This window comes from Callithrix jacchus, chromosome 8, assembly GCF_049354715.1.
Source record: "Callithrix jacchus isolate 240 chromosome 8, calJac240_pri, whole genome shotgun sequence".
Classification (NCBI taxonomy): Eukaryota; Metazoa; Chordata; class Mammalia; order Primates; family Cebidae; genus Callithrix; species Callithrix jacchus.
The window spans coordinates 42,269,725-42,297,351 of NC_133509.1; the positions used below are offsets into that span (position 1 = coordinate 42,269,725).

Here is a 27,627-nt window from a genome sequence, read left to right on the forward strand (position 1 = left end):
AGCAGTCAAACCTCACATTGCCTGACATTCAGAACTAAACCTCTTAAAACATGTATCAAAGTTCCATTTACAGGGTTATCTGGTCTACACACATAATTTTTATTAATTTTACTGGCCTCAAGAAAATGGAATTAAGATACAATGTATCCACTGTGCTTCTTTCTTACATTCTGCAGTTTTAAGACATAGTTACACAACTGCTTTTTGGAATTTTTTTCACCTTGCTATTCTGCTTTCATCTCTTACCTCCCCAGTTGGAGGTTAATAGAGGAGGCACTTTTAAGTGAATCTGAAGAATGAGATTGTATCACACAAAGAAAAATGAAAAAGAACCAGAGAGATCAATTGGCTGCAAAGTTAGACAGTGGTCAAGTGGATACACAGAGAGAGGTATCTCAGTTCACATATCCTGAGCCCAACAAGGGAAAAATAACATTAACAAGCACCTGTTATGGGGAAATTTATTTATTTTTCTCTGTGAGGAAGACAAATTGATGCAAATAATAAGTATTAATAGAAGTAAAGTATAAATGGAATTATTATACATTAGTTATACATGCTCAGTCCATGTTTATCCAGTGAAAGCAGATGCCTAGAAATCATTTTCTTATAGAGTGTTCCAGGATGCAAAGATGCATATATTTTTGTTGATTTACTGCCAGACAGTGAGTGATAAAATATAAAATACTGAGTTTCACTTAATGCCATGAGTATGTCGTTTAATTATTTTATAGCCTATATATATATATATATATGTGTGTGTGTGTGTGTGTGTGTGTGTGTGTGTGTTTGTGTGTGTTTGAAGGCATATTTATAAATGCACACATTCTGCTTCAACACATAATATATATATTAATATTATTATACTTTAAGTTTTGGGGTACAAGGCAGAATGTGCAGGTTTGTTATAGGTATACATGTGCCATAGTGGTAATTTCTATAAACCACTTAGCATTCATGTAATTGTTCAACATAGGAATATCAATGTAATCTGGAAGTTGGGTTGGTTTATATATAAATTTCCCTACGTCGGAGGCTCTGGAATATAATAGAAAAACTGTATCTTCAGCAGAAAAAGAAAGAGCTTTCACCTTGGCTACTTCACAGACCTGTTTTAAAAAGGAAAAAAGAGAAGAATAACTGTATATGGGCTCCCTTTCTGGAAAATTGAAACTTGCATGGCTGTCACACATGGCAGGCTACCTCCCACCTCTGCTGGTAGCTCCACTTGCATGAGCATTATCTCAGCCCACTATTGAACTCTGTTGTTTAGTTGTTGTTTTGTTTGTTTTGCATTTTCAATATTCCTTGAGGCAACCATCAGCCTCACTGAATGGTGAGGCTTTGACCTGCTAGCTGTCAAAGCCATTTCCAAAAATAAGAGTTATGGTTTTGATAGTTCTTTAGTAACAGGATTGCAAGGACTTGGACTGTTCTGCCCATTGCTGTTTTTCCCATAAGCCCCATCATTTTTAGTGTGCCATTTTGTAGAATATGAGGTTTTTCAAGAATGTATATATTATGTTACAGTAGAAATGCTATATATGACATTTCACTTTCTATAAAATTTTCCTTAGGAAAGCTTACCATCATCTAAATTTTTCTACTATTGAGATATACTAGTATGAATGCATATCATCTATTCATTCATTGAATAAATATTCTTTGAGTTTCTACTATATGCTAGGCACTATGCTAGGTGCTGGGGCAAAATATGAAAAATATTAACCACTGTTGCCATTTTTCAGCTTATAGACTTTAATTCTCCAAGAAATATACACACTCCAATAAAAAAACTAATATTAGTTCAGAAGAGCTAATTTTCTTCCTGTGAAAATATTTTAAGCAATAATAAACTTGGCCAAATTTAGTACTTTTCTGGTCACATATACCAACAGACATACCTCTAGTTTTTCATTCTAGTAAAGGATTGGGTGATTTATTCCTGTGTGTTTTTCAAATTCATTTCCCCAGGGCTTTGGGGTTCTAGAGAAAGCCTCTGGCTGATGGAGGGGTTAAGAGGGTAGGTCACTAATAAATTGGACAGCATTTTAGAAGGAGCATTTCCACCTTCTGTAGCCCCATATCTTCAGATTTTGCATACATTTTTTTTCATGGAGTAGAATGAGGAAGTTGCCTCTGCTAAAAATAAATGAATAAAAGCTAAAGATCACTGATTTAACCCATATACTACATTAAACAGGCTACATTAGTAGCAACCCATTCATTAACCTAAACTTAAGACTTTCAGAAGTGGGACACCTATGAGGACTGTTACACTGCCAGTGATATTAGATATATCTGACCCAATCTTTAAAGTAGACCAATTAAAGGCTTCTGGCACAAGCCATAACTCTAATAAGGAAAATTTAAAAATCCTCTGTTGACTGCATTTCTCTTGTGATTAATAAAGAATATCTTAGGATTGAGTCTTCTCTTCCTTTTTCTTTGTTTCTAGGGACCCCAGATGATTTTCATTGCAGCTAAAGATCTTGGACAATTATCCAAACTGAAGGTAATAAAAATAAAGAAATTACTCATTCATGGGAAGTAGTGGGTTAATCACAGTTCTGCAAGAAGCCATCCTCCTCCTAGTGATAGTATCTAGCATGGCAAGATTCAGATGTATGTACGGCTAGAGCAGTGGTTCACGCCTGTATAATCTTAGCACTTTGGTAGGCTGAGGTGGGTGGATCACAAGGTCAAGAGATCGAAACCATCCTGGTCAACGTGGTGAAACCCCATCTCTACTAAAAGTGTTTAAATTATCAGGGTATGGTGGGACATGCCTGTAGTCCCAGCTACTCAGGAGGCTGAGGCAGGAGAATTGCTTCAACCCGGGAGGCAGAGGTTGCAGTGAGTCGAGATCACCCCAATGCACTCTAGCCTGGGTGACAGAGTGACTCCATCTCAAAAAAAAGATGTATATGTCTGTGATTTCACAATCTGCTTTAAGAACTTTGTGCTGTAGCATTTAGCATTATTGCTTCTGGATTAAATTACAGAGCATATTTTCTTTCATATATTAAACTGGCTTGGTATGAACAAAGACAAAATGGAACACTGCATAGAAAGCCAATGAAGTCTAGAGAAGTCTGAAAACCAAGAAACAGTACGGAAATATGAAACTCATGAAAGCGGACACTGAATTTGTCAACATGGTCAATCCCATTACAAGTGGGGGATGTTCTGACTAAATGACCCTGTGCTTAGTTATAATTTGAGATTCCCAAAACTTTCATGTTATACAGGAAACTCCAGTCTCTGTTCCTCTAGAATAGGAACTTGACTGGCTAAAATACATGTTACTTTTATTACATTTCTGTCTACTAAAATATAGTTCAGGGATCAGTTCCAGACACAGGTAACCTTGGTTCAGATTCTTCCTCAACTGCTTCCAACTATGTGATATGGACCAAAGCATTTAACCTTCGTAATCTTCAGATTTGGCACCTGTAAAATGCAATAATAATAATAATAATAGTTATAAGGATTGTTGTGAGTATAAATGAGACAACACAGACATTATCTTTGCTTGGTAACTGCAAAGAATGTCACCTCCCACTCGCAGAGGGAGTTATCTCCATTTGTCCCCTAGCTGGTTAGCTCAAAGTTAGGTACCATTGCGTATTGAATTATTTCATGTGTGCAGTACAGGGGAAAAACAAAATGTATAATTATTTATTGAGGTAAAATATGTGACTTATAATTTCAGTATTCTATTATATCATCTAGATTATTCCATTCCTAACAAAAACATTAAAAGCAATAATCCATCTGGAAGATATAACTATCACCTAAAATTTTTACTCACAGATGTTTAGTGCTGTGGATGGTTGCAAGGAAAGATAAAAGGTAGATGTCACTGCCAAACTATTATTTTGGATCTTGGATCTCTATCCCTTTCTTTATCTTTTTTATTACCTCCCTGGGATTTCTGGAGCCTACTTTGAAAAGTGGATTTATACACTGCTGAAGTTTCTCACATAAAACCATTAGGTGAAATAACATAGGTCTTATTACAAAAGAGATGGCCCTGGCCATGCGTCTAATATCTGTGTGATATTAATGAGCACACTCCATCTCCCCAGGCTCCAATTTCCCGAGTTGAATGTTCTATCAGCTAGAACCGTTTCAGTTTCAAGTGATGGAAAGGCAAACATAAGCAAACAGGGAATTTACTGCTACATGAAATTTTATAGTCCAGGGGTGACTGGTTTCTGGTACTGTTTGATTAGGGATTCAAGCAATGTTCATACCCACTGTCACTCGACTATGCCCTTCTCCTTGTTTGATGCATTGCTACAGCAGACCTTCATGTCTGTGTGTAAGATGATTGTCTCTGCTCTCACATCCTTTGATGTAGCATCCTTTGGACTTCACATCTTGTGGAGAAAAATACCCATCTCAGTGCAGGGAATCACAGCAAAGTCTTCTGGCATATCACACTCTGAGGAAGTATTATTACCATTCCCAAACCAGTCACTGTGGCCTGAGAAGTGGCATGTGCCAATTGGCTTAACTCACATACTCACCCTAAGCTTTGGGTACAGTCAACCCAATCCAAATCTTATGAATTCTGATCAAAATTGGGACTGGTTTTCTAGAGGAAATATACATGCTCCATGGGAAAAATCAGGGTCCACAGAAAACATAACACTTTAGCATGCCTTGTGGTTCCATTTTTTTTTTCAATTCACCGAATTCTTTTTTATACTAATAACCTAAAAGCACACTATAAACACAATGACCTAACAGGATTGTTTCATCAGCACTGAAATATTATGAAGGACTAAAGATAGCGTCTTTGTGTCTATTGATGAAGAGAAAAATAACTTCATTCTGGATCATATTCCATTATTGGCCTTTGAGTTTTTTATTTTTCAATTATCCATCCGTTTAGTATTATTATTTGAATTATAGAGGAATAAATCTCCTACAACATTATGCAAAAAAAAAAAACCGAAAACTCTAGCTGGCACGAAGTACTTCAAATTTTATAAAATAATTTCCTCTTATTTTATTAGAATATCACTTCCATTAAAAAATGTTTAAACCATGGCTCTTTAAATTTTTAATATATTAGTTTGAAAGCAGATTTGATGTGCTGAAAAGGTGCTACTTGAAATAATTGTACTGACAGAAATTTTCAGAACTCTTATTTAGAAGTATTCATAGATAACTGCCTAAAGGAACACAAAATCAAGAAAAATAGAAAAATGTAGGGAACTAATTAGTTTTCTGTGTTTGGATATGGTTTAGGATTAACTCATTAAACATGTATTTATTCAACAGTTTGACATTTTGTATTATTTTATACTTTGAAACTTTATAAGGTTCCAGATATATGTATATATGTCTTATAAAGTTCCAGAGTATGAAGTAATAAACTTTATCATGTGTATTATATATAATACATATTATATATATACATATATAATATATGTATTTGTCTAACAATATTTCATACAATCAGATTTATTTGACTTCAAAGAAAATATGCATAAATCTTCAGGAACTGGTTATATAATATCAAAACCAAGTGATAAAAATACACCTGGGACTGTGAGTTTACTGCATGTATTTTACTTGGGCAATAACTCATTGCTGGCCTCTTTCAGAGACCTGCTCACTTGAATGATCTGTTGCTAAGTTGTAAAATGTTATTTCTAGTAAGAATTACATTTCCATAGCACCAGCATATCATTTATTAGAATCTGTTAAAAAAATGTGGCCATGTTGTTAAACCAGTGAAGACTCATGTAGCCAGAGAAATTTATTTAATAGAAAGTATTTTTAATTACTTGTCTGAAAGCATTTTCCCCCATAACTCAGCAAATATTTCTGCTGCTCTTTGACTCTCAATGAGCATATAATATTGCTATTTAAAAACTTGAAATCCTCATATCAGAGAAAGATGCACTAAGATGTGGAATATATATCATAGATCCATTAAATATTACACCATATTGTTAGCAATATCCAAAAACAATGATTCTATTCAAGCGTATTAAATCCTGTGACATACACTGAAGGAAGCACAATTCGACCATCAAAAATATACTGAGTGCCTAGCAGGTACCAACTGCAAAACTGGACACTGAAAAGCTGAAGGAGTGAGTGAGACATAAATTATTATCTTCAGAAAGTCATGGGAACTGCTAAATAAAAGAATAAGAAAACGACGGGAATAGAAGGACAAGCCACTGGGTGTGATTGCATGGTGTGTGCATAGCACAAAAATGCGTATCGAAAGGAGCAAGTGACAGCTGAAATTGAGCCCATGTTCCACTTGCCAAGCCATATGTGCTGCCTTGAAGCTGTCGTCTCAAAAAAATAAAAATAAAAGACAGCTTTTATTACTCACCAAAGGCACTGCTTTACCCATTATTCCATACATGCTCAGAGCTAGGTTCACCCACATGGGACTTCTCTTCTAATTCATAAAGACACCAACATAAGTTTAAGCTCCAGAAGGACAAAAGTCTTCCCTCAATATACCTCAGTCATCATGAACATTGCTGGCACATAATAAACACTCAATAAATATTTGTTGAGTGTTGCTGAATAGAATAATGGCAGCCCTGGAATGAGTGTATTGCTTTTGGGGGAAGGGGTCAGACTTTTTTAATTTATCCCTTAGATTTTTATTTCCTCTGTTATTTTCCTTTTCTGCCATCATTTTCCTAAATAAGCTTTGTATGATGGGTTAAAACAGATCACAGTAAATAATGAAGAAAATCCATTGTAAAATAATGAAATAAGTTTTAAAATCAGTTCTGAAATATTTTAAATGATTATAAAATATTTAAAACCCTTACAGCCAAATTTAGCTAATTCTTTGGGGCTTTTCCCAGGAATGAGTAAAAACTGAAGGTATATAAGGAGCAGAATAAAATGGGGGCATTATATTTAAAATAGACTGTATCAGTAGTAATTGGGAGACATTCCTCAATGTGACAGATGTAAACCAAGGAAGTCATGTGAAAAAATTTGTCACACATTTTCCAGGTTTCTCTCTTTTTTCCCTGACGTTAGCTTGCAAGTGAAAATAAAGCCACACGCCTATTAGAGTACTTATTTTCAAGTAGACATTGAACATTTCTCCCTTTGACCAAGTGGAGATTTATAAAATATATGACAAAACAATAATTTTATTTTAAATGCATTCATGTGCAGGAGATATTTCAAACAGGAAATTTTGCATATGAGGATAATACAGGTTGTTTTCATTTTTTATTGTACTTTAAGCTCTGGGTTGCATGTGCACATCCCTGCAGGGTTGTGGCATAGGTACACACGTGCCATGGTGGTTTGCAGTCTCCAAGCCCCCTTGGAGTTGGCTGCATCAGGCATTTCTCCCATTGTTTTCCCTACCCAGCCTCCCCGCCCCCTGCTTTCCTACCCCTAGCACCCCACCCCCCAACCTACCCCAATGTGTGATGTTCCCCTTCCTATGCCCACGTGTTCTCATTGTTCAACCCCCACTTATGAATGAACATGCAGTGTTTGGTTTTCTGTTCCTGTGTCAGTTTGCTGAGAATGATGGTTTCCAGATTCATCCATGTCCCTACAAAGGATCTGAAATTGCCCTATTTTATGGCTGCATAGTATTCCATGGTGAATATGTGCCACATTTTCTTTGTCCATTCTATCATGGATGGGCCTTTGGGTTGGTTCCAGGTCTTTGCTGTTGTAAACAGTGCCACAGTGAACATATGTGTGCATGTATCTTTATAATAGAACAATACATAATCCTTGGGATATATACCCAGTAATGGGATTGCTGGGTCAAATGGAATTTCTATTTCTAAATCCTTGAGGAATCACCACACTGTCTTCTACAATCATTGAACTAATTTCAACTCCCACCAACAGTGTAAAGTCTTCCTATTTCTCCACATCCTCTCCAGCATCTGTTGTCTCCAGATTTTTTAATGAACCCCATTCTAACTGGCATGAGATGGTATCTCAATGTGGTTTTGATTTGTATTTCTTTAATGACCAGTGATGATGAACATTTTTTCATACAATTGCTGTCTGCATAAATGTCGTCTTTAGAAAAGTGTTTGTTCATATACTTCCACTTTTTTATGGGGTTGTGTTTTCTTTTTTCTTGTAAATCTGCTTTAGTTCTTTGTAGATTCTAGATAGTAGCCCTTTGTTAGATGGGTAGATTGCAAAAAATTTTTTCCCATTCTGTTGGTTGCCAGTTCACTCTAATGATTGTTTCTTTTGCTGTGCAGAAACTCTTAAGTTTAATTAGATCCCATTTGTCTATCTTGGCTTTTGTTGCCATTGCTATTGGTGTGTTAGTCGTGAAGTCCTTGCCAATGCCTGTGTCCTGAATGGTATTGCCTATGTTTTCTTCTAGGGTTTTTTATGGTGTTATGTCTTATGTTTAAATCTTTAATCCATCTGGAGTTAATTTTAGTGTAAGGTGTAAGGAAGGGGTCCTCTTTCAGCTTTCTGCATATGGCTAGCCAATTTTCACAACATCATTTATTAAATGGGGAGTCCTTTTCCCATTGCCTGTTTTTGTCAGGTTTGTCAAAATCAGATGGTTGTAGTTGTGTGGCATTGCTTCCAAGGCCTCTGTTCTGTTCCATTGGTCTATATCTCTGTTTTGGTACCAGTACCATGCAGTTTTGATTGCTGTAGCCTTGTAGGTTATGTTTTAAAGTAGTTGTTGAATATATGAACTGGTTATTTTATAAGCAATTCTTAACCTGTTTTCCAGGAGCACATGATTCGAGAGGATGCCAAGGGTCTGACACCAAGACAATGCGCTATAATGGAGGTAGTCCTGGCTACCATCAAGGTAAGGTTTTAGTGCTCTTGTGTATACATCCAGGGAGGCCCCCATTTTCCTCCAGGGATGAGTAGTCCTGATCTCAGCCATTTGTCAGTAGAGCTATGGCATCCAAATAGATGGTAGATAGTTGAATAGATGTAAGTTGGTGCAATAGTAATTGCACCAAGCTAATACATTCCTGGAGGATGCCAGATTCAGCCTTGTCTATCTCATTACATCCACAATACACTGTTCTTATACTTGCTTCCTTTGTCCTCTCTCTAAAGCGTAAGTGAAACCTATGTTGTAACATATGTGCTCAAAGAAAGATGTGTACTCTAAAACCCAGTTAAACAGATGCTTCCAGAATATTTTGGGTTGACAGAATTTGTTTTTATGTGTTTTCTATGCATGTTGAAATGATTTTTTAAATGCCGACCTTCTCTTCTTGCTTAGTAAGTACAGTAATTTAATTTCGTTTTCTGCTGAAAATGCACACATTGTGTTGTATGCATCACTTGTTTTCATAGCCAAAGGTTAACTAAAAGTTACTGTAGTGTTTGCTAAAGGTGTGCAGATCTCAATATGTAACCTAGAAGTTGTTTTCAAATAATTTCTTTTATATTTATATACAACTATATTTATATGTGTAAGTTTATTTAAAAATTTGAAAGATGAATTTGTCTTCTAAATTCAAATTATATCCAAAGTTTTCACTCTTCATTGGAGGAAGCATCTACTATCCAGGATGTGTGAAGAGTATTCCTAGTAACTCTGCTGTAACTATTAGCTACCATGAGCCATTTGCAGAGCACAGAACAGTTCTGCTGTATAGAAACAACGGTGCTCATTTCAACAGAGTTCTATCTGAACAGTCACATAGTTTCACAAAACTGTCACCTCGCAGTTTTTGTTTTGCAGTTTCAGCAATTAATAGGAGGCAGTCTTTTGCTGCTGCAGTGTCAAAATCTGCCAAATTAAAGTTGGAAGGTGAGAGTTGTGTGACACCTGGGGGCACCTGGGTCACAGAAATGAAGTTTCTAAAGAGGTAGCAGAAATGTCTGGAAATGGAAAATTTGCACAATATTTTTGAGGAAAAAAAGGAACAACATGAAAAAGAAATACAATAAAAGACTTTAAAAGTTATTTTTAAAATTATTTTCAAAAATTTGATGAAGAAATAACTAATTTTTGGAGTTACAGTAGCACTAATAGCTACATATAAGGACATGCTAGTAGTAAAACATAAGCTCTAGAGTGGACCACGAAGAGGAAGAAAAGAAAAAATTTTAGCATCTGAATTCAGCCCTTCATGCCAATGCCTGGATTTACGAAAGGAAGGAAAATGTATTCTGTGGAAACAGGGGATGGTATTCACAGTGTTCACAGATCTGGCTTCTGTCTCTAACTTCAGCATTTCTCTAATTTTTGTTGATAGGTCAGATGATCACCACCTGCAGGCCCAGTTCTTCTCGGACTCTAAGACAATGTTGATCCTCAAGCAAATAAGTTTCTTTTATCTTAACAGCTTAACTATCCTATCTTCCTGTTTATATCACCTGTGCATATTTTAATTCAGTCTCAGACACCAGACACTTGCTTTGTTCTTTGTGGAAGAAACTCCTATTTGGTGTTCAAGACCAGTAAATGGGTCCATGTCATTTGTCTTGTTCCTCCAGGACTGGCAACTGACTGTGGTTCTCCGGAGCCTCAGAGCCTGTGGCAGTTCTCCAGTTTCCCTATTCCCTAACTTCTTTGATACCAACTCTTTCTCTAGGTAACCCCATGCTAGGCCAGCGGTGTCTGCTATGAGACTCTGTTGACCCTGTGCCCTGCCCATCTGCCAACGTATTCACCTAATATCTGGTTTCAATGCCTGTCATCGGTTTGCCAAAGCTGAGACTCCCTTTATCTTGTCTGTCTCTGAGATTTGCTCCAACTTACTGTCCTACGAAGTACTACTTGTGAGATTGACTACAAAGGAATTCAGGAGAAGGAAGACTACAACTTAAAAGAGTTTTAACTCCAAGAGCTAGAGATTCAATGTCTGCCCAGAGCCCAGCCAAAGGAACACTATAGGGCAAGCAGAGACCTCTTGAGAAAGATAACCTTAGACAAAGGAGCACACGCTACCCATGCTAACTTCCAATGACTGCTAGAGAGATAATCCTTAATTCCTCTTCAGCTCACTGTAATTGAATAAGCTGGAAATGAGGAAACAAAAAAGGAAAATGCTATGGAGTTTTTAGAATGTAGGCTGAAATAATGTTTTACATTTTCAAATTTCTCTCATGTATGTACATCATTTCACCTAATCGTTGTAAATATCCGGGATGTTAGATAGGTCAAGAATGATTATTTGCATTTGAAAGATGAGAAAATTAAAGGCGAGGGGATTTCAGTTGTTTCTCCAAGGCCATAGCTCTACTATTAATTGGCAGAGCGAGAAAGGACTCCAAACTCTAAAGCCAGTGTTCTTGCTACTATGTCACATTTTTTTTAGTAAGTATTTACAAAGTTTAAGTAAAATGTAGCAGGCTAAAAGGGCTATGTCTTCAGAGCGATTACTGCTTGGTATATTAAAATATTATGTTAATTACTTAGATTCCTTTCTAATTATTTTAAACTAATGTAAGACCTTTCAGCCTCTATATAAGCATTGATGAAAATATTAACTTTCCTAAATATTAAAACTTTAATTGGAATGAAACTATTATATAACACCACTCACATATATTTTCTATTGTAAGTCAAGAGTGTCAAATATGAGAGGAGTAACATTAATTATGATCATCTGCTGCAGGTAGGATGGTTGGGCTTTGAGACATTTCATTTACCCAGCAAAGCAACCAAATCAACAGTGTTTGAAAATAAAAGTAGAAAGGTGGCAGCTACGAGACAGATAACCAATAGTCTGATCTGTATGCACAAACTAATAGAGGGGCCAACAGGGAAACTTTAGTTTAAAAGAGTCCTAGCTGTACTTTGAGTTCCAACCGCATATCTCAAGAAGACTCAGAACTGACATGAGATTCCCCAAAACGCAGAGTTCTTTCCAAGAGAAAAAGCAGTTACCCTTTGACTTGAAAAAGTGCTGAATGATTTCATTTTTTTCACCCTTTTAAATTTCCCAAGAACCCCTGCTATATGGTCCTGAACATGACACTACATTATATGTTACAAATATATCTGGCACCATGCAGTGGCAATACTGAGGTTCCTCTAAAAGTGATAAACATGTGAATCAGGGTCCACTAGAAATCTGCATTTCTTGGTATAAGGAAAGGAATTTATCTATAAATTCAAATATAGCTTTGGAACTTACTTAATACTTTCTTATTTAATCTTGGATAATACCATTTCTTATGCTCAGGACTCGAGACAAATGGAAGAACATGACAATGAACCACATTTTATGCCTCAGGAGTGTCTTACGCTCACAAAGTTTCTAACCCTATCCTGCTATCTCTGTTGTCCATGGAGCGGTTCCAGTGGGTGTTCCTCAGCATCTTCTTTTCACCATTACAAGTATAGTTTTGCCTTGGTTAAAATCCAGCTGCTCTTAAGAACAAAATAAACTACTTAGTTTAGAGGATAGCTATTCAGAAATCATTATTTGAGAGCTGACTGTTGGTAGCAAATACGATGAGCAGTGAGGAGCTGGCTGGAGATGGGAGCACTTGCCTTTGACTTGGGAACAAAAACCATCCACAATCAGTAAAATAATTGTGGCAAAGGATGGGGGAGGGCACAGAGGGTGATGAATTTTCTCTGTATGTCCAGGGAAAAGCTCCCCAGAGAAGGATGTTTGGAGATGTAGAGGATAAAGAGTGAAAAAACAATGGGAGAAAAGCACTGTAGACCTGTAGAAAATACAGCATGAGTGATATAAGAGAAGGCATTGGTCAGCTTGAAAACTTTAAATAGTCTGGTGTAGAAGAACAGATCATGACTGGCTGAGTATCACAGGGAATGAAAGAGGATTAAAGCCAGAATGCCAAGGCTTAAATACCAAAATAAAGAATCTCAACTTTAGCTTGTCAGTAAAAGGGAAACACTGAGATATTTTATGGGCAGGAAGAGCATATTCTAATCTGATGTGTAAAAGAGGACTCCAGTTGTGGTAGAAAACAATTTTTAAAAATATCCGTCAAATTCCTAAAAACAGAAATCGTTAGTGGCTAAACACTAAAATTATAAAGTTAAGGTGGGTTATGATTATATCTAAGTTTGCAAAGTGAACTGTCTGCATGGATTTCCCAAAACTATAACACAGGTGTTGGAAAGAGAAAAGTAATGATGGAAAATTGCTACCGAAATAGTATATTTAACAAAAAAGGGAATTCTTTTGATAATCTTGCAAAGAAACAATAACATGTTCCCATGAGTCAGTAAAAATAGATTGTGAGAGATCTTCAATCTTAGAGTTTGGAGAGTTAGAAGATTTCAGAGAGTTTTAATGGGATTATAAAAAGAATAGCTTGCTACGTATGCAGGTGATATTTTTCCTGATTTTTTTAATTTAGCAGTACATTTTTTTTGCCTTATAAATCACAACCAGATCTCAAGTGCTTTATTTTCTGCAAAGTCATGAATAATAACAATAATAAGACAAAAATACAGTTATTTTTCAAGGTAAAGAAAATGATACTGCATATATAGCTCCTTCCTGCCCCCAAGGTGATAATAGTGCTCCTTACCACAAATCCTGACATTCGTGAAACCAACCTATTAATGTATCTAGGGTAGAAGCCTTTACAAATGTCAGGAGAGGGCTATGAATTATAAAAGTAAATAAAATATTGAAAACTACATGGGAAATTATACCACTAACAAGTATAATATCAGGATAGGATATGATTAAGAGAGAGAAAAACACCAATTGTAAATTATTCTCCTCTCTGGTGGAAATAATACTACTTAAAAGACTATTGAAAGAAAATTACATGAGTCATCACATACAAAGCAATTAAAGTAGGCATATAGAAAACACTTCACAAATACTAAGTTGCCTCTTGTTTTGCCTGATGACTGGTTCATTTTGAAGGCTCCTCTTTTCACTCTTAAGCCCAAGACCCCACATAGTCTACTGCAACCAGTATTTCTATTTCTTTTTTCCTCCTTTCCCAATAAACCCTTTAATTCCCTCTCAAAGGAGCTATTAAAGTTTGAGTCCTTAAGGCTTTTTCCTCTGGCCTTTTGGTTTCCTGTGCCCAGTACCTTTTCCCTATAAAAGAACAACTCTGGTCATAGTCTTTAGCACCTGAGATTCCCCTTTGAGAAGAAATGTTGTTTCTTCTCTCAGGAGTTTCTAGTCCAGATTAAAGCTGAGAAAGGCACATTGAAAATGAAATGATACGTGTTAACTTATAACAGTGTAAGAGATGAGACAGATGATCCAAATACTAATTGAAGGAAACAGATACAAAAAAATCTTAACGTTTTAGAGGATGTGATCAACCAGTATGGACTCAAGAGATCAGAAAAAGCCACAATGGTCTTAAAGGACAGATGGGAGTTCACAGGCTGGATAGAAAGTTTTCTTCGGAGGAAGATGCATGACATGAACATAAACAGGGAAAGGAAATTTCTCCATGGAAGGGCACAAGACAAGTAGGCTGGAAGGCAGTGAGTAGACTACTCTGTGGACTGGCCTGGACTTAACTAGGTGTTTGCATAATGAAACCGTTTAAAATGAGGTTGATGGGAAATGTTTAAATTGAAAATGCAGAGGTCCTTTTGTGCCTTCAGTATATTCCCTAAAAGAGGATTCACTGATGATTTTGAAAATGTTATGCTAAAATCATTTCAGCAACAGGAATCTTAGGGAAATGCACAAATTAGATGGCACAGTTCAAGATTATAGTCAGAGATTTCAGTTCATAAGATGATGAGAGCCATCACTAAGGTGGTGGCTTTAGGAGGAGAAAGGGAAAGATGGATGTGAGTGACCAGTGGTTGCACGTGGTCAACTGGCCACCACTTAACAGCGGCCACTAAACTACAAATGGAAGTTTTTATTTTTAAGATGCACTATTATTGGAATATTTTGATGAATGTATCAAACAAAAATCCACTCCCTTGCTATGTTTTGGTGCTCCTTCTGTTCTTTTAAACTACTATTAAATTATTCTGTTTCCTTTTCTGTATGATAGACTTCAGGTATTGAAGAAAACTATCATGCCATCCCATGTCATCTGAAACTGTTTATTGAATAACAGGCTTTCTAGACCTTATGAAATTCTGGTTACCTATCTTTAAATGGCCTCCACTTTCAATATTTCTTATAAATAATAAAGTCCGAGAATGAATTTAATATCCCAGACACGTTCTAACCAATGAAGAATGTTCTTGCCTTACCAAACCTTTATTCTTGATCTGTCTACCTCTTTTGATGCATGATCAGATTTAATTGTTTTAATAGCTGCCTTCTCACTTAGGAAACCGTGTTGAACTTGACAGCAAATAAATCTTTACAACTTGTTAAAATTTTCTGTTGTTAAGCCACGTCACCCCCATTCTGTACTTGGTGGTAAACATGAATATGAATATTTATTATGAATTCTGACTTTTCCCTTTCCTCGTTGCCATCTCCTTCTGGAAATGTCGACCCGGCATAGCAGACTACCAGGACCTTTCTAAAACCAAATGTGCTCATCCAGTGTAGCACCTTTAAGCTTCAGCTCAACTGCACGTTTGTCAAACATGCTTTCTGCCTTTGGTTTTTCAAGTTCACAGTGAAAACGTCAGCCAGGATAGAGAAGAAGAGAGAACGTCATGCAGCTAACATCTTTATCCTTCTTTGCACAAAACAAACAACTCCTCCACAGTCCGTCAACTGAGTGATTATGAATTCTTTTCTTCAATAAGGAGGAAATGACCTGTCCTAACTGATTTTTGCCCATTTTTTTTCTGCTACTTTAGGTCAGTCTAAGTAAAACATCTAAAGGGATCAAACTGAAGTTTCTTAGATTATGCTGCAGACCACAGAGGAATTACAAGAAACTGAGTCTTGGTCTTTCGTTTATTGTCAATGGAAAATAATGTACTTTTCACAGGCATAATGAAAACATCTGGAAGGCTTTAAAACCCCACATTTGCAAATTCCTTTGTAGCGTGTTATCCACCCCCACAAAATGCCCATTATAATGAATGAAGATCAACTACACTGCACTGAGCTGTGGACAGTGGGTTTTGTCTAATAATTAAGATATTTATTTCTGTACTTCAGCCTCACATTTATAGCTTTCAAACCCAAGCCTCAGCACAATGCAGATTCTGCTCTTCAGTTCCTTCAGGGTCATGCACATAGAGTCAAAATTGAATGCAATTCTTCTGAATGCCAAGGTCCATGTAATAACTGCAGCCCCCTTTCTCCTGATCATCTGTGCCAGTGAGATAACCAGACTGGTGCTCTTAGATGCTGTCATTCCAGATTCTGAACACTGTGTGAAAGACTTTCAAGAAGTAGCATTCTCATCGAATTCGCATTTGCATAAGCATAGAAATCATCTTCTTCCCTGTTGGAGTGAGGAGCCTATGGCATATATTATTTGTCTGTGTCCCTTCAGCGGGAGGTTTTCATTCTTACCAGCTGACAATTTGCTTTCTCCTCTGACATAGCTACCCTCTTTCCTGAGTTTCTTTCTTGCCACATTTCATAATATAAAATGCACTCAAAAGATAAAGGCATTAGTTTCTGCTCTTACAAAACTTCTATTCAGTAAATATCCTGCTAGAGACTTTAATGGAATAACATGTAAAACTCTATGGCTGAAAAGGAGGAAGGAACCTAAAACCATAGGGACCCTTGGGCTTTCCTCAGGTACAAGCGCACACCTCATTTATGATTTCATTTCCTGATGAGTCCACAAAGTCCCAGAGTCCTACAAAATAATACCTTAGTATTAAACCATTCCTTTCTAGAAAATTATTTTAAAAGATTCCAGCACAAGTACATAGTTTATGCCTACATAGTTTAATTATTTTTCCCTTCTCCCAGGAAGCTTTCTAGGCCCTCAACAATATCTCAGTTACATGAAATCCAGTGACATTCTTCTGTTCTTGGGTTTCCTAAATCATATTCCATGGAACATTTGTATCCCCTAAAGTATTAATATATGCCCAGTGATATAGGTGTCCTATGGCCTAGTACTTTTAGCAGCAAGGTGTATTAATAAAAGATTACACAGATTTCTTTGCCATAGTATGTCTCAGAGCCTTTACCATGTTAATATGCATTAGGAATCCGTAGGATGTCATGTCCTCTCTTAACTTCTTTTTTTATTATTATGATTTTTTATTATTCTTTAAGTTCTGGGGTACTTGTGCAGAATGTGCATGTTTGTTACATAGGTATACACATGCCATGGTGGTTTGCTGCACCCATCAACCTGCCATCTACATTAGGTGTTTCTCCTAATGCTATCCATCCCTTATCCCCCACCCCCCAACCAGCCCCAGTGAGTGATGTTCCCCTCCCTGTGTTCATGTGTTCTTATTGTTCAACTCCTGCTTATGAGTGAGAACACACAGTGTTCGGTTTTCTGGTCTTGTGTTAGTTTGCTGAGAATGATTATTTCCAGCTTCATCCATGTCCCTGCAAAGATCATGAACCCATCCTTTTTTACAGCTACATAGTATTCCATAGGGTATATGTGCCACATTTTCTTTATCCGGTCTGTCATTGATGGGCATTTGGGTTGATTCCAAGTCTATTAACTTCTGTAGGCCCTCTAGTACCTAGAGGCAGCACAAGTTATTGATGGGTATCGAATAACAGTAGAAAGCACTGTTTTTAAAACTATATCTAAATTATACTTAGAGAACTAAAACACTTCAGTTCTCCTTAAATAGTGCCAAGACTACCAGGGTTTCTCTTGGTTGCTTGGTGGGATTGTTCTCTTTCTCTAGTTCCCAAGGGTGAATTATCTCCTGGCTGCTGAAGTTAAAAAGAGCAGTACTTAAAAACTGATAACCACCAAATATGTCACTTCTTTGGAAGCATTTTACTGATGCCTTAGACAACAGAAGTGCATGCCTCCTTTATTATCTGTATTTTCAAATCATTATTCTAACACCTGCCATGTGTTGTTGGAGTCATTTGTTTAAATGTTGGTTACATTTCCTACTAGATCATAATCCCTTTGGGAGCAACAACTGTGTCTCTTTTGCTTCATAGTGTTGGCATCCAGCACAAGATCTGGCTCACGATACACATTCAATAAATATTTATTAAAGAAAAGAGGGAGAAAACAGGCGGCACAGCAGACACTACCACTGATGCTGTCAGTGTTAGGTGACTGACGGACCCACAATCCAATCTTACAAATTAGACACTCAATCCTGTGGTCATCTGTAGGAATGCTGTCACTCATGCTACTTTTTATACACTGTTAAAGAACACTTTTTAAAAGAGGGCGTAATTGTGATATTCATGCAGTTACAAAATGTGTAAAATGTTATTTAAGCCATCAATTAGTGAGGGAACCAAGTACGATGTTACTACTGTGTCAAAGGAGAATTCCAGAAACCAAGCATATACAAGCAATAAGAAAAGCTGGAACAAAGGCAAGACTTATCTACAGAACAATATGCAGTTTCATTCCACCCAAAATAATTAATTTGTATTACTGTGGACAAAAATCATCTACACTATCATTACTACTTTTCTAAAATTTTTAGAGTTTTAAAGTAGCCTCAGGGTAATTAAAAGTGAAAATAACCCAAATGTGTATCATAGAAGAATACCCACTAATTTTTTCTGCTCATTATTCCCCCAGAAATGGCAAATTTTCATTTTATCCTTTTGGTTCTCCTTCCATCTCTTCTTCCTCCTCTCTCTGCTCCTCCTTGTCCTCCATTATTATAATCTAGCACTTAGGCTCAGGTTTGATGAGACTGGGGTCTGCCTGAGAAATATTAAGAGAGAGAATGCTTTCTTTTCTAGAGTTCCCCTCCTACTCTTGGCTCAGTTTCTAGCACTGCTCTTTACTCTCAGGGAGGGTTATTTCTGTTGGCTCCTTGAATCATTAAGTAAACAGTATTCCAGAGAGCAACCCATCACCCTTCTAGGTGATACAGAGTCAAGACCAATCTAAATACATTTACATCTATCCCCCTCAATACATCCATGTAATCTTTTTTCCATCCTTAAATACTATGTTTCTCAAAGAAAGGAATTGTCATACTTTTTTCATCCATTAAGGCACCTGAAACAGTTCTGGACTAATAATTCTCTAAATACTTTCTGTGTGTGAAAATGTTTTAACGTTCTTTATAAGATCCAGGTGTAGAACATTTTAAACTATTATTTTTTCTTCTTCTTCTAAAGAGAACATGATTTTCCTGTGCCTCATTACATAACCATATGTAGTTTTTGCCAAAGCTTGTGTTTTCACAGAGTACCCAGCTAGACTCAGTAAAGGAATTCCAAAGGACCATAGGTTTTTTTTCTCCCTGGGGAGGGTGTCTATAATTGTACCAGTCTTTCTTAAGTTTACATTCCAATTGCCTAATTTCTCTAGCCTACACCCTGAATCTCCTCTACGTTATACTCTCTGAAAGTACAACCAGATGCTTGCTAATATCCATAAATCTTTCTGGATCTCCCCTTGAACGGGGGAGAAAACTGAGATAATTTTGATATTTCAGCTCATTGAATTATCCTGCTGTAGAAGTTCTTAAGGAGTGGGAAAGAAGAATGACACATAGCCATTTAGGAGAGTGTCTCTGAATAATTTCTTGAGCTTCTTCAACATATTTTATTCTGTGCTAATTATAGGTCACACCAAACCACAGTTACCAGTGAGTGTTTTGTTTCCTCCAGCATTGTTGGTACAGGAAGAGAGAAAGAGAACCATTTATCTAACCTTAATAGAATGTTATAAATATATTATTTACAAATGGAAAAAAATCCTTAGTTCTATCATATATCACTAGACAGTCTGCATTTCAAAGCGATGTCTGTGTATAACACTTGTAGTATGAAAGCTGCTAACATCCCTCAATGACCGTATTTATTGTCAATGAGCATCTATCTTCTCTATTATCTTATTTGTAAATATTGGAATATTTTGAGTTTGGCTGAATAACAATAGCAAAACAAAGGTTGTATTATATTTATGTGATACAGTGTTCAAGGGGTGTTGGATTTCCAAGGACCACTCTGCTTCAGCAGGTTGGCCTATAGCTTCACCACTGTGTAATTAGATAATGGGGCAAATGGAGTGGCAGACACCTGACCTACAATCTCAAACTGGTATCTGGAAAATATGTGGCCAGAAGCTATCTTCCCTATGAAATTTTGACAACCCTAGGTGTTTTTCTCATGTTTAGGAAATGGAAGTCAATAACCAAGTTGATCATTGTTACCCAAACCTGTTATTCTAATAAGGATTCTGACTGCTACATCAGCATGATCTCTTTTGTTTAAAGTTTTGCATAAGAGACAAAGGAGTAGGACTTCTGGGATATGAGGTCTGTGATGTTGAGTGTCATTTTAGAGATATCTACAGGACCTGAATTAGATGATAATAACTTAGCAATGGGAAAATGGTGGCACCATTTTTTGTACCTATCTTACATTTATCAAATTGTATTATTCAATTTGGGCTTCTCTATTAGAGTAATAAATTTCTTCTTCCAATACTCCTTTCTAAATGCCTCTGATTTTTTTTCTTTGTAGCAATATTTTCATGCTGGAGGAAATGGCCTGAAAAAGAGTTTCTTGGAGAAAAGCCCAGACCTTCAGTCTCTGAAATATGCTCTCAGTCTTTATACCCAAACTACTGATGCCTTGATAAAGAAATTCATAGATACTCAAACCTCACAGAGTAAGTAACACATAGGACCTGAGAATAAGGTAAACTGAATACTAAACTAAAATTTAACATCAGAATTATTATAAATAGTACTATTGATTTTTGCTGTAGTGAACTGAAGTATCATTAAAAATGCAGAGTTGTGGTTAATAGAGAATACCAGCTTTTTAGTGTTCATGAATTATAATTTTGTAAACAATTTTAATAACTCTATGATATATTTCATACGAAAGCTGTATGGAATGGCTGACTTGTTGGTGATTTTAACTTCCATAAAACTAAGTAAAATCTACTTTTTAATATTTATGACCATGATATTTTCTTCAATTCAGTATAAAAGACTCAGTGGATTTCTGGTCTTGGTATCTTCCCAAAAAATGATAATAGTTCCCTAAATCCTGATTTCAAATGTAAAATCCTGTGCTTTAGGGTTTCCATGAGGGAAATCTCATTTTATGCTAATTTCATATAAAGAAACTAAAAGATTTTCTTTGAAATGGGCCAAGAGGCAGGCTTGGTATTTTGTTTAAAACTCAGATATGTTTCATATATCAAAGTTCCCACCTGATAAGCTTCTAGGATATTACTGTTCAAAAATTTTTCTTTCAAGTTGCTTTGTGATTTATTATATTTTGGTGATTGTATGAGTTTGAGAATGGGCATTTCTAAAAGATGACTAAAAATGTCAGTATGAGTCAAAGCCAAATGCAGGCTCAAACTTCAGAACCGAATAAATTATATTATAGAAATAATAAAAATAAGTAAGAGGACACTGTATTCATTCATGAAAGATCCTTGGAAAAGAGAACATACAGGTAATTTTTTAACTGTCTGGACCCATCTTTGTTTCTTCTTGGATATAAGTTTTATACCTATATCAAAGATAAAGCTAAAGGTGCTAGGTAGGTAGTCTGCCTTTAACATTTTGTGCTTTCTGAGAGTGTCTAATTAAAACATTACAATTATCCCTTCTCATATATCCCAGGTTACAATGCAGGATATTCCCAGAAAGGGAAAAGTAGTTCAGCCTATCAGACATTGTCAAGAGATGCAGAAATATTCAAAACTTGATTCCCTGAATCCACGCTCATGCTCCTTCAAGGTTTTCTAAACTTTATAAATATGAATACAATTCTAAAGTATCTAATCAATAGTGTTATAGCTTTATTCTAAGAAAAATACCGTGTATATAAAACTTTTGCTTCACCTTTATAGGTTTACATTTTTGTGTACACCCACCCACACAGACATATACACACAGACAGTCATCTCTTGGTAACCATGGGTACTTGGTTCCAGGACCTCCCATGGGATAACAAAATTTATGGATGCTTAAGTCCCTGATATAAAATGGTGTAGGATTTGCATATAAGATTGCATATCCTGCCATATATTTAAAATCATCTCTAGATTATGTAGAATACCAAAAATAATGTAAATGTTATGTAAATGACTATTATGCAGTATTGTTTATGGAGTAATAACAGGAAAAAAGTCCTTACATATTCAGTGAAGATGCAATTTTTAAAAATATTTCCATTTGCAGTTGGTTGAATCTATGGATGTAAAACCCATGGATATCAAGGGCCAACTTTGTGAGTGTGTGTTTGTATATATCTATGTATGTTCCTGTGTGTGTATATATCTAATCAACTATGGTTTATGGAATTTGGCATAATTATCTTTTCATTACATGTATTATATGAAAACATTAAAAACCTATGGGAACAGAAGAGGAGTCTTAATTCTAATAACTCACTGACAATATAATTGGTTTTGGTTTTAGTTTTTTCTGGTTCCCTCATTTTCTGGCTTTTTCTGAGTATTCAATTTTTTCTTTCAGATAACTGAAATTGGTAGGATATAGATATGAAATGGTTTATAGTTTTCTCCAATAACTACCTTTAACTATGCCTTGTGGAAACTTATTCCTACCTGCTCCTGCCCCCTCCCCATTAGACTCTGCCCAGCTGCCCTCTCCAGACATGCTCAGGCCTACAGAATTTGGTGTGTAAAAAAGAGCCTGATGTGCCTGTCGCTTCTCCTTCCCCATCCTCTTCTAGGTCCCTCTTTGCCTCAGTGTTTTGGGAATGGAAACTAACGGGGAAAAAGAAGAGATCCTCAATACTTCCTATATGGTTGCCTCCAAACGTGTGTCTCTCATGTGTATTTCTGTGGACCCAATGTTGGGGACCCTTCTATCTGTACATTTCCTTGAGGAGTGAAATCTATTTCAGCTTGATTCCTGTCAGTGTCTCCTATGACTGACTACTGCAGCGTATGCCATAGATTCTTGCTGCTTAAAAATCCGTTGCCTGTGGCTAGCATTCTGGAATGGGATTCCAGCAAGTAAGCTAAAGCCCAGCTTTCTCCTGTGAGGTGGGCCATAGAAAACTCATACATTCCTTCCAAATCGTTGGTGGTAACGGAGACTTCTCGGCTGCTACCCACTTTCTCCACCCTGCCGTTTCTCTAAAATTTTCTTCTCCACCTGCACATAAGTGTTTATACTTCCACACTGGAGGAAGGACAATGCTATTGTTTGATGTCACATAACCATGTTCCATTAAAAAATAGAGGCAAGCTGAAGTCTTCTCAGTTAGTGAATCTAGGAGTTCTGAGTAATATTCATTCCCTCTCTTTTTTTGTTTATATCACAATCCCATCTCAATATTCATGACCATAGACTGAATAATAAAGTTAGCCAACACTACACGCTTGAGAAAATTATGATGGACAAGAGAGGGAGATGAAAATTAGCTAAATATTAGAATTATTTATAAAATTATAAAAATGAAAATATAGAAGATACAATACTTTTTTCTGTAACAGATCCTAAAGTTAACATTTGTACTTATGACTTGCCAATTCTTCTGTCCACTTCATGTTCTCTTTGGCTGCAAAGGAAACTCAGCTTCCAAGATCCCTTAAGTGACAGAGAAATGTAGAAAAGTTTAATTATTGGGGTCTTATTTATATAGAATGCTATACGATTCTGTGAACATTTGACACTGGACATGCAGAAATAGAGGCATTTGAATTACACCCTTTGGATTCCATTGGTACTCTTACTGCAGTTGATTATTTCCAATTAATAGTAGGATTCATTATCCCCTTTTTGTATCTGTTATTCTGGTGGCATGGAGTCCAAAATGACCAAATGAAGTCTCCTGTAATCTCCACATGTAATGGGAGGGATCCCTCCCATTACATGTGGAGATTACAGGAGCTACAATTCAAGATGAGATTTGTTTGGGGACACAGCTAAACCATATCCCAGTGTATAAGTTGCAATTATCCAAATAATTGCCTAGGACTTAGCACAATACCAAATACCCATGAATACTTATTGTATTTAATTTGTGTTATTTTAACCTATATTTTGTTATAGAATTTAGAAAGATCATATTGGTGTTATAGTATCACTAAAAAATAAAGTAGTAGTAGCTGACACTGCTTACTGCAAACACCTACCACTCTTTCTGAGGCGCCACAGGCACAGTCTCAGTCCTATGCAGGACCAGCTGGAGTGTCGGAGGGTTAATGTCTCAGAGAACAGCCCTCTACCTGGGAAAAAAAATAAGAGAAAATGTCCATCTTCCTCATTTGGGGCAACTCTGACATGTATTTTGTATACACAACACTCCAGAGTTTCACTAGGAGATGGGATGTAGTTTCTCTCAGAGGGCTGACTTGACACACACTTTTTTGCTTACTTTTTTTCTTTTCTCACCTCCTTGCTCCTTTCCAAGTGTTCCTGGGATCCCTCTCAGGCAGACCACTTACCTTTTGATGCTTGTCTCTGGTTTACTTCTGGGAGAATCCAAAGCTAAGCTCATATGGCTAAAAAGCAGGGTGCCAGATCCTGGCTCAACACATATCTAGACTCTGTGCCCTGAATGCTGTGTACATCCCTCCTTGATGACAAGCAGAAAGGCTCACTACCTTGAATGAGTGTTTCCTCATTACTTGGGCATTTTTCTCATGTTTTCTTAATTGAAAAATGCAGAACTGATTAATGAAATTTAACTTTTAAATGAGTAAGTATTATCTGGGAAAAAAGCTTGTGTATTTGCTCCCAAATAATAAGCATAAGCATTTACCTTATGATCAATAAAAGCCAAAGTGATTCTTTTTTTAATATGGAGTCTTGCTCTGACACCCATGCTGGAGTGCAGTGGTGTGATTGCAGCTCACTGTAGCCTCTGCCCCCCAGGTTCCAGCAATTCTCCTGCCTCAGCCTCCTGGGTAACTGGGATTACAGGCACATGCCACCATGCCCAGCTAATTTATATATATATATATACACACACATATATATGCATGTATATATATGTGTGTATATATAAGAGATAGGTTTCACCATGTTGGCCAGGCTGGTCTTGAACTCCTGACCTCAGGTGACAGGCCTGCCTCAGTCTCCCAAAGTGCTGGGATTACAGGTGTAAGCCACCATGTCTGGCCTGTCTCTAATTTTTCATACTCTGTGGGAAAATTATTGTTTCAAACTGCATTGAATCATTATTTGTTATTTAATCAAAATGTCTATTGTATAAAAAGTCTTGTGATCCTTTAGAAATCTAAATGCACTTTTAAAAGCATTTGTGTTTTACTTTTCTTATTCTCATATAACTTCTCCTTACTCCGTTTTCTTCTTTTTGTTTCTCATCTCCTTCTTTCTTCTCTGTTTTTCTCCCTTGCTTATGTTAGAAAAGTAACTGTAGCATTAAATGTAAGGGAAAATTCAATAACTTATAATTGGAGTCTTACTATTTTCAAGTGTTAAGACATACTTCCCTTTAAAAATATTTTTAATTAAATTCAACTTTTTAATAAATGGGCTTATAAGTAAGAAAAAGCCTCTTGTATCTTGCTCATTTATTCCTTTTTTCCTTCCTCACCTCTTTCTTGCTCTTTTCTGTCCTATTTTTGTACTCCTTTCCTCCTCCATTATTCTCTTTTGGAAGAGATTTGGATGTCATCTTTTTGTAGTAGTTAGACTAAAAGGAAAAAAACTCTACAAGGAATGGAATCCCATTAGAAATTTATGAGCCACAGAAATGAAATGTGATCTATCATATTGGAAAAACAGTCTTCTCTTCTCTCTCTATTCCAAGCATTGGTAAATAAATCCAAAATGGAGGTAGAAGTATTCTTAAGTTTTTAAGTGGAACTGAGAATTTAATATCTGAGAGTAACATGTTTATCATTCTAGAAATGTACTGCCATACTAAAACACATCTTATTCTGCATCCATTTAACAAATATTCACTGTCACCTCCGAGCTCAGTTTCACACCATGAGAAATATGTTCAAAAGTGAATATGATGTTATGTATGCAAGTTGCTCTAATATGGTGGTTCTCAAGTAGGGATGGTTTCCTTCTTCAGGGGACATATGGCAATATCTGGAGAGCGTTGGTTGTCACATCCTGAAATGGCGGTCATATTACTGGCATCTAGTGTAGATGGCAGGGATGCTGCTAAACATGCTACAGTGCACAGGACAACCTTCCTGTAATACAAATTCATCTAGCTCTAAATAGCAATAGTGTTCAGTCTGGGACATACTACTCTAATACAGGCTAAAAAGTGAGAAGTGAAATTTTGGCTTGCAGAGACAGAAAAGGCAGAGAGGTGTGTGAGTATATTGGGTCATGAGAAGTTAGAAGAAGAAATGTATTCCATATACAGAAACTGTCCAGGAAAGTATATTCTTGCACTCTTATTTTAAAATACCAATATGGCAAGCATGTCCACAGTACATTTTTACTGGTAAAAATATATATATATATTTTAAAAAAAAAACAAAATTTACCACATCATCACTTATTTTTTATCAATAGATAGTATTAAAAGTATCTTAAATGTCCTTTCACCATTAAAATATACAGAAATACTGTTAGGCTTAATGTAACATTAGCAGAAATTTTAATATGTGTAGGAATTATCAAATGTTATTTCTCCAAAAGTCGATTCAGTGGCTTAAAATGTATAGTTAGTTTGAAAAATTACATTTTTTATTGCTGTTTTTCTCAAGAATGCATCACTTATTAGAAGCTGATAGAAAGTTCATTTCTGACATCTTGATTACAATGTTAATAAAAAACAGTTTCTTTCTAACAACTATTTCATTATACCAAGGGCTCTTTGAATATTTCATGCAGGAGCAGACAGTGAAAAATGAGTAAAACTTGAACTTATTAACTACAGTTTTTTCAATGAATAACACGATTTGGGGCACAGAATGATTAATTGCTGAGCCATCCTGTGTTATATTCTGTTTCCTTCTCTGAGTTTTTACTGCAGTTGAGTAACCTGAATTACAAAAGCACTACATAGAAAAGGAATATTTTATGTAGAAGTTACGATTGTCCCATAAAAAATTACTAGTTAATGCCTATATATATATATATATAGGCATATATATATATATAGGCCTATATATATATATATATGAATTAAAATACAAGAGTGGAAATGTTTGTACTCTCTGATCTGTCTTCTTTTATTCATTTTTAATGAGTAAAGTCTTTCAGTCCCTGCCTATTTTAAGTTTCTTAAAATTTAGTTTGGATCATTTTTATCATTTTAATAACCTGTTTCCTGTTGAGGTGGAGTATAATGTATTTTAATTTGAGATGGAAAGCAGATAGCTACTGATTCCCATTCTGGAATCTATAAGTGTACTTTACTAGGCTTAGAATACTGCATTAATATTATGTGGAGATTGGTCACTTCTCTTTTTATTGGTCATTTTTATATTTAAGTGGAAGAATTTTTTTTTTAAGATGGAGTCTCGCTCTGTCACACAAGCTGGAGTGCAGGGCATGATCTCAGCTCACTGCAACCTTCTGATTCAAGTGATTCTGATTCAAGTGATTCACTCCCTTCCTGATTCAAGTGATTCTTCTGATTCAGCCTCCCAAATAGCTGGAATTACAGGTGCCCACCACCAAGCCCAGCTAATTTTTGTAATTTTAGTAGAGACGGGGGTTTAACCATGTTGGCC

General features: G+C 36.2%; 1 protein-coding gene across 1 annotated transcript in view; it reads left to right on the forward strand.

Annotated features, from left to right (window-relative positions):
* UNC13C (unc-13 homolog C) overlaps nucleotides 1-27,627 on the forward strand; it is a 640,690-nt gene that overhangs the window by 542,114 nt on the left and 70,949 nt on the right. Inside the window, exons 27-29 of the mRNA XM_054239666.2 lie at nucleotides 2,459-2,515; nucleotides 8,741-8,821; nucleotides 20,481-20,628. Of these exons, the coding sequence (XP_054095641.2) occupies nucleotides 2,459-2,515; nucleotides 8,741-8,821; nucleotides 20,481-20,628 (286 nt within the window). The remainder of the gene's footprint in view (nucleotides 1-2,458; nucleotides 2,516-8,740; nucleotides 8,822-20,480; nucleotides 20,629-27,627) is intronic.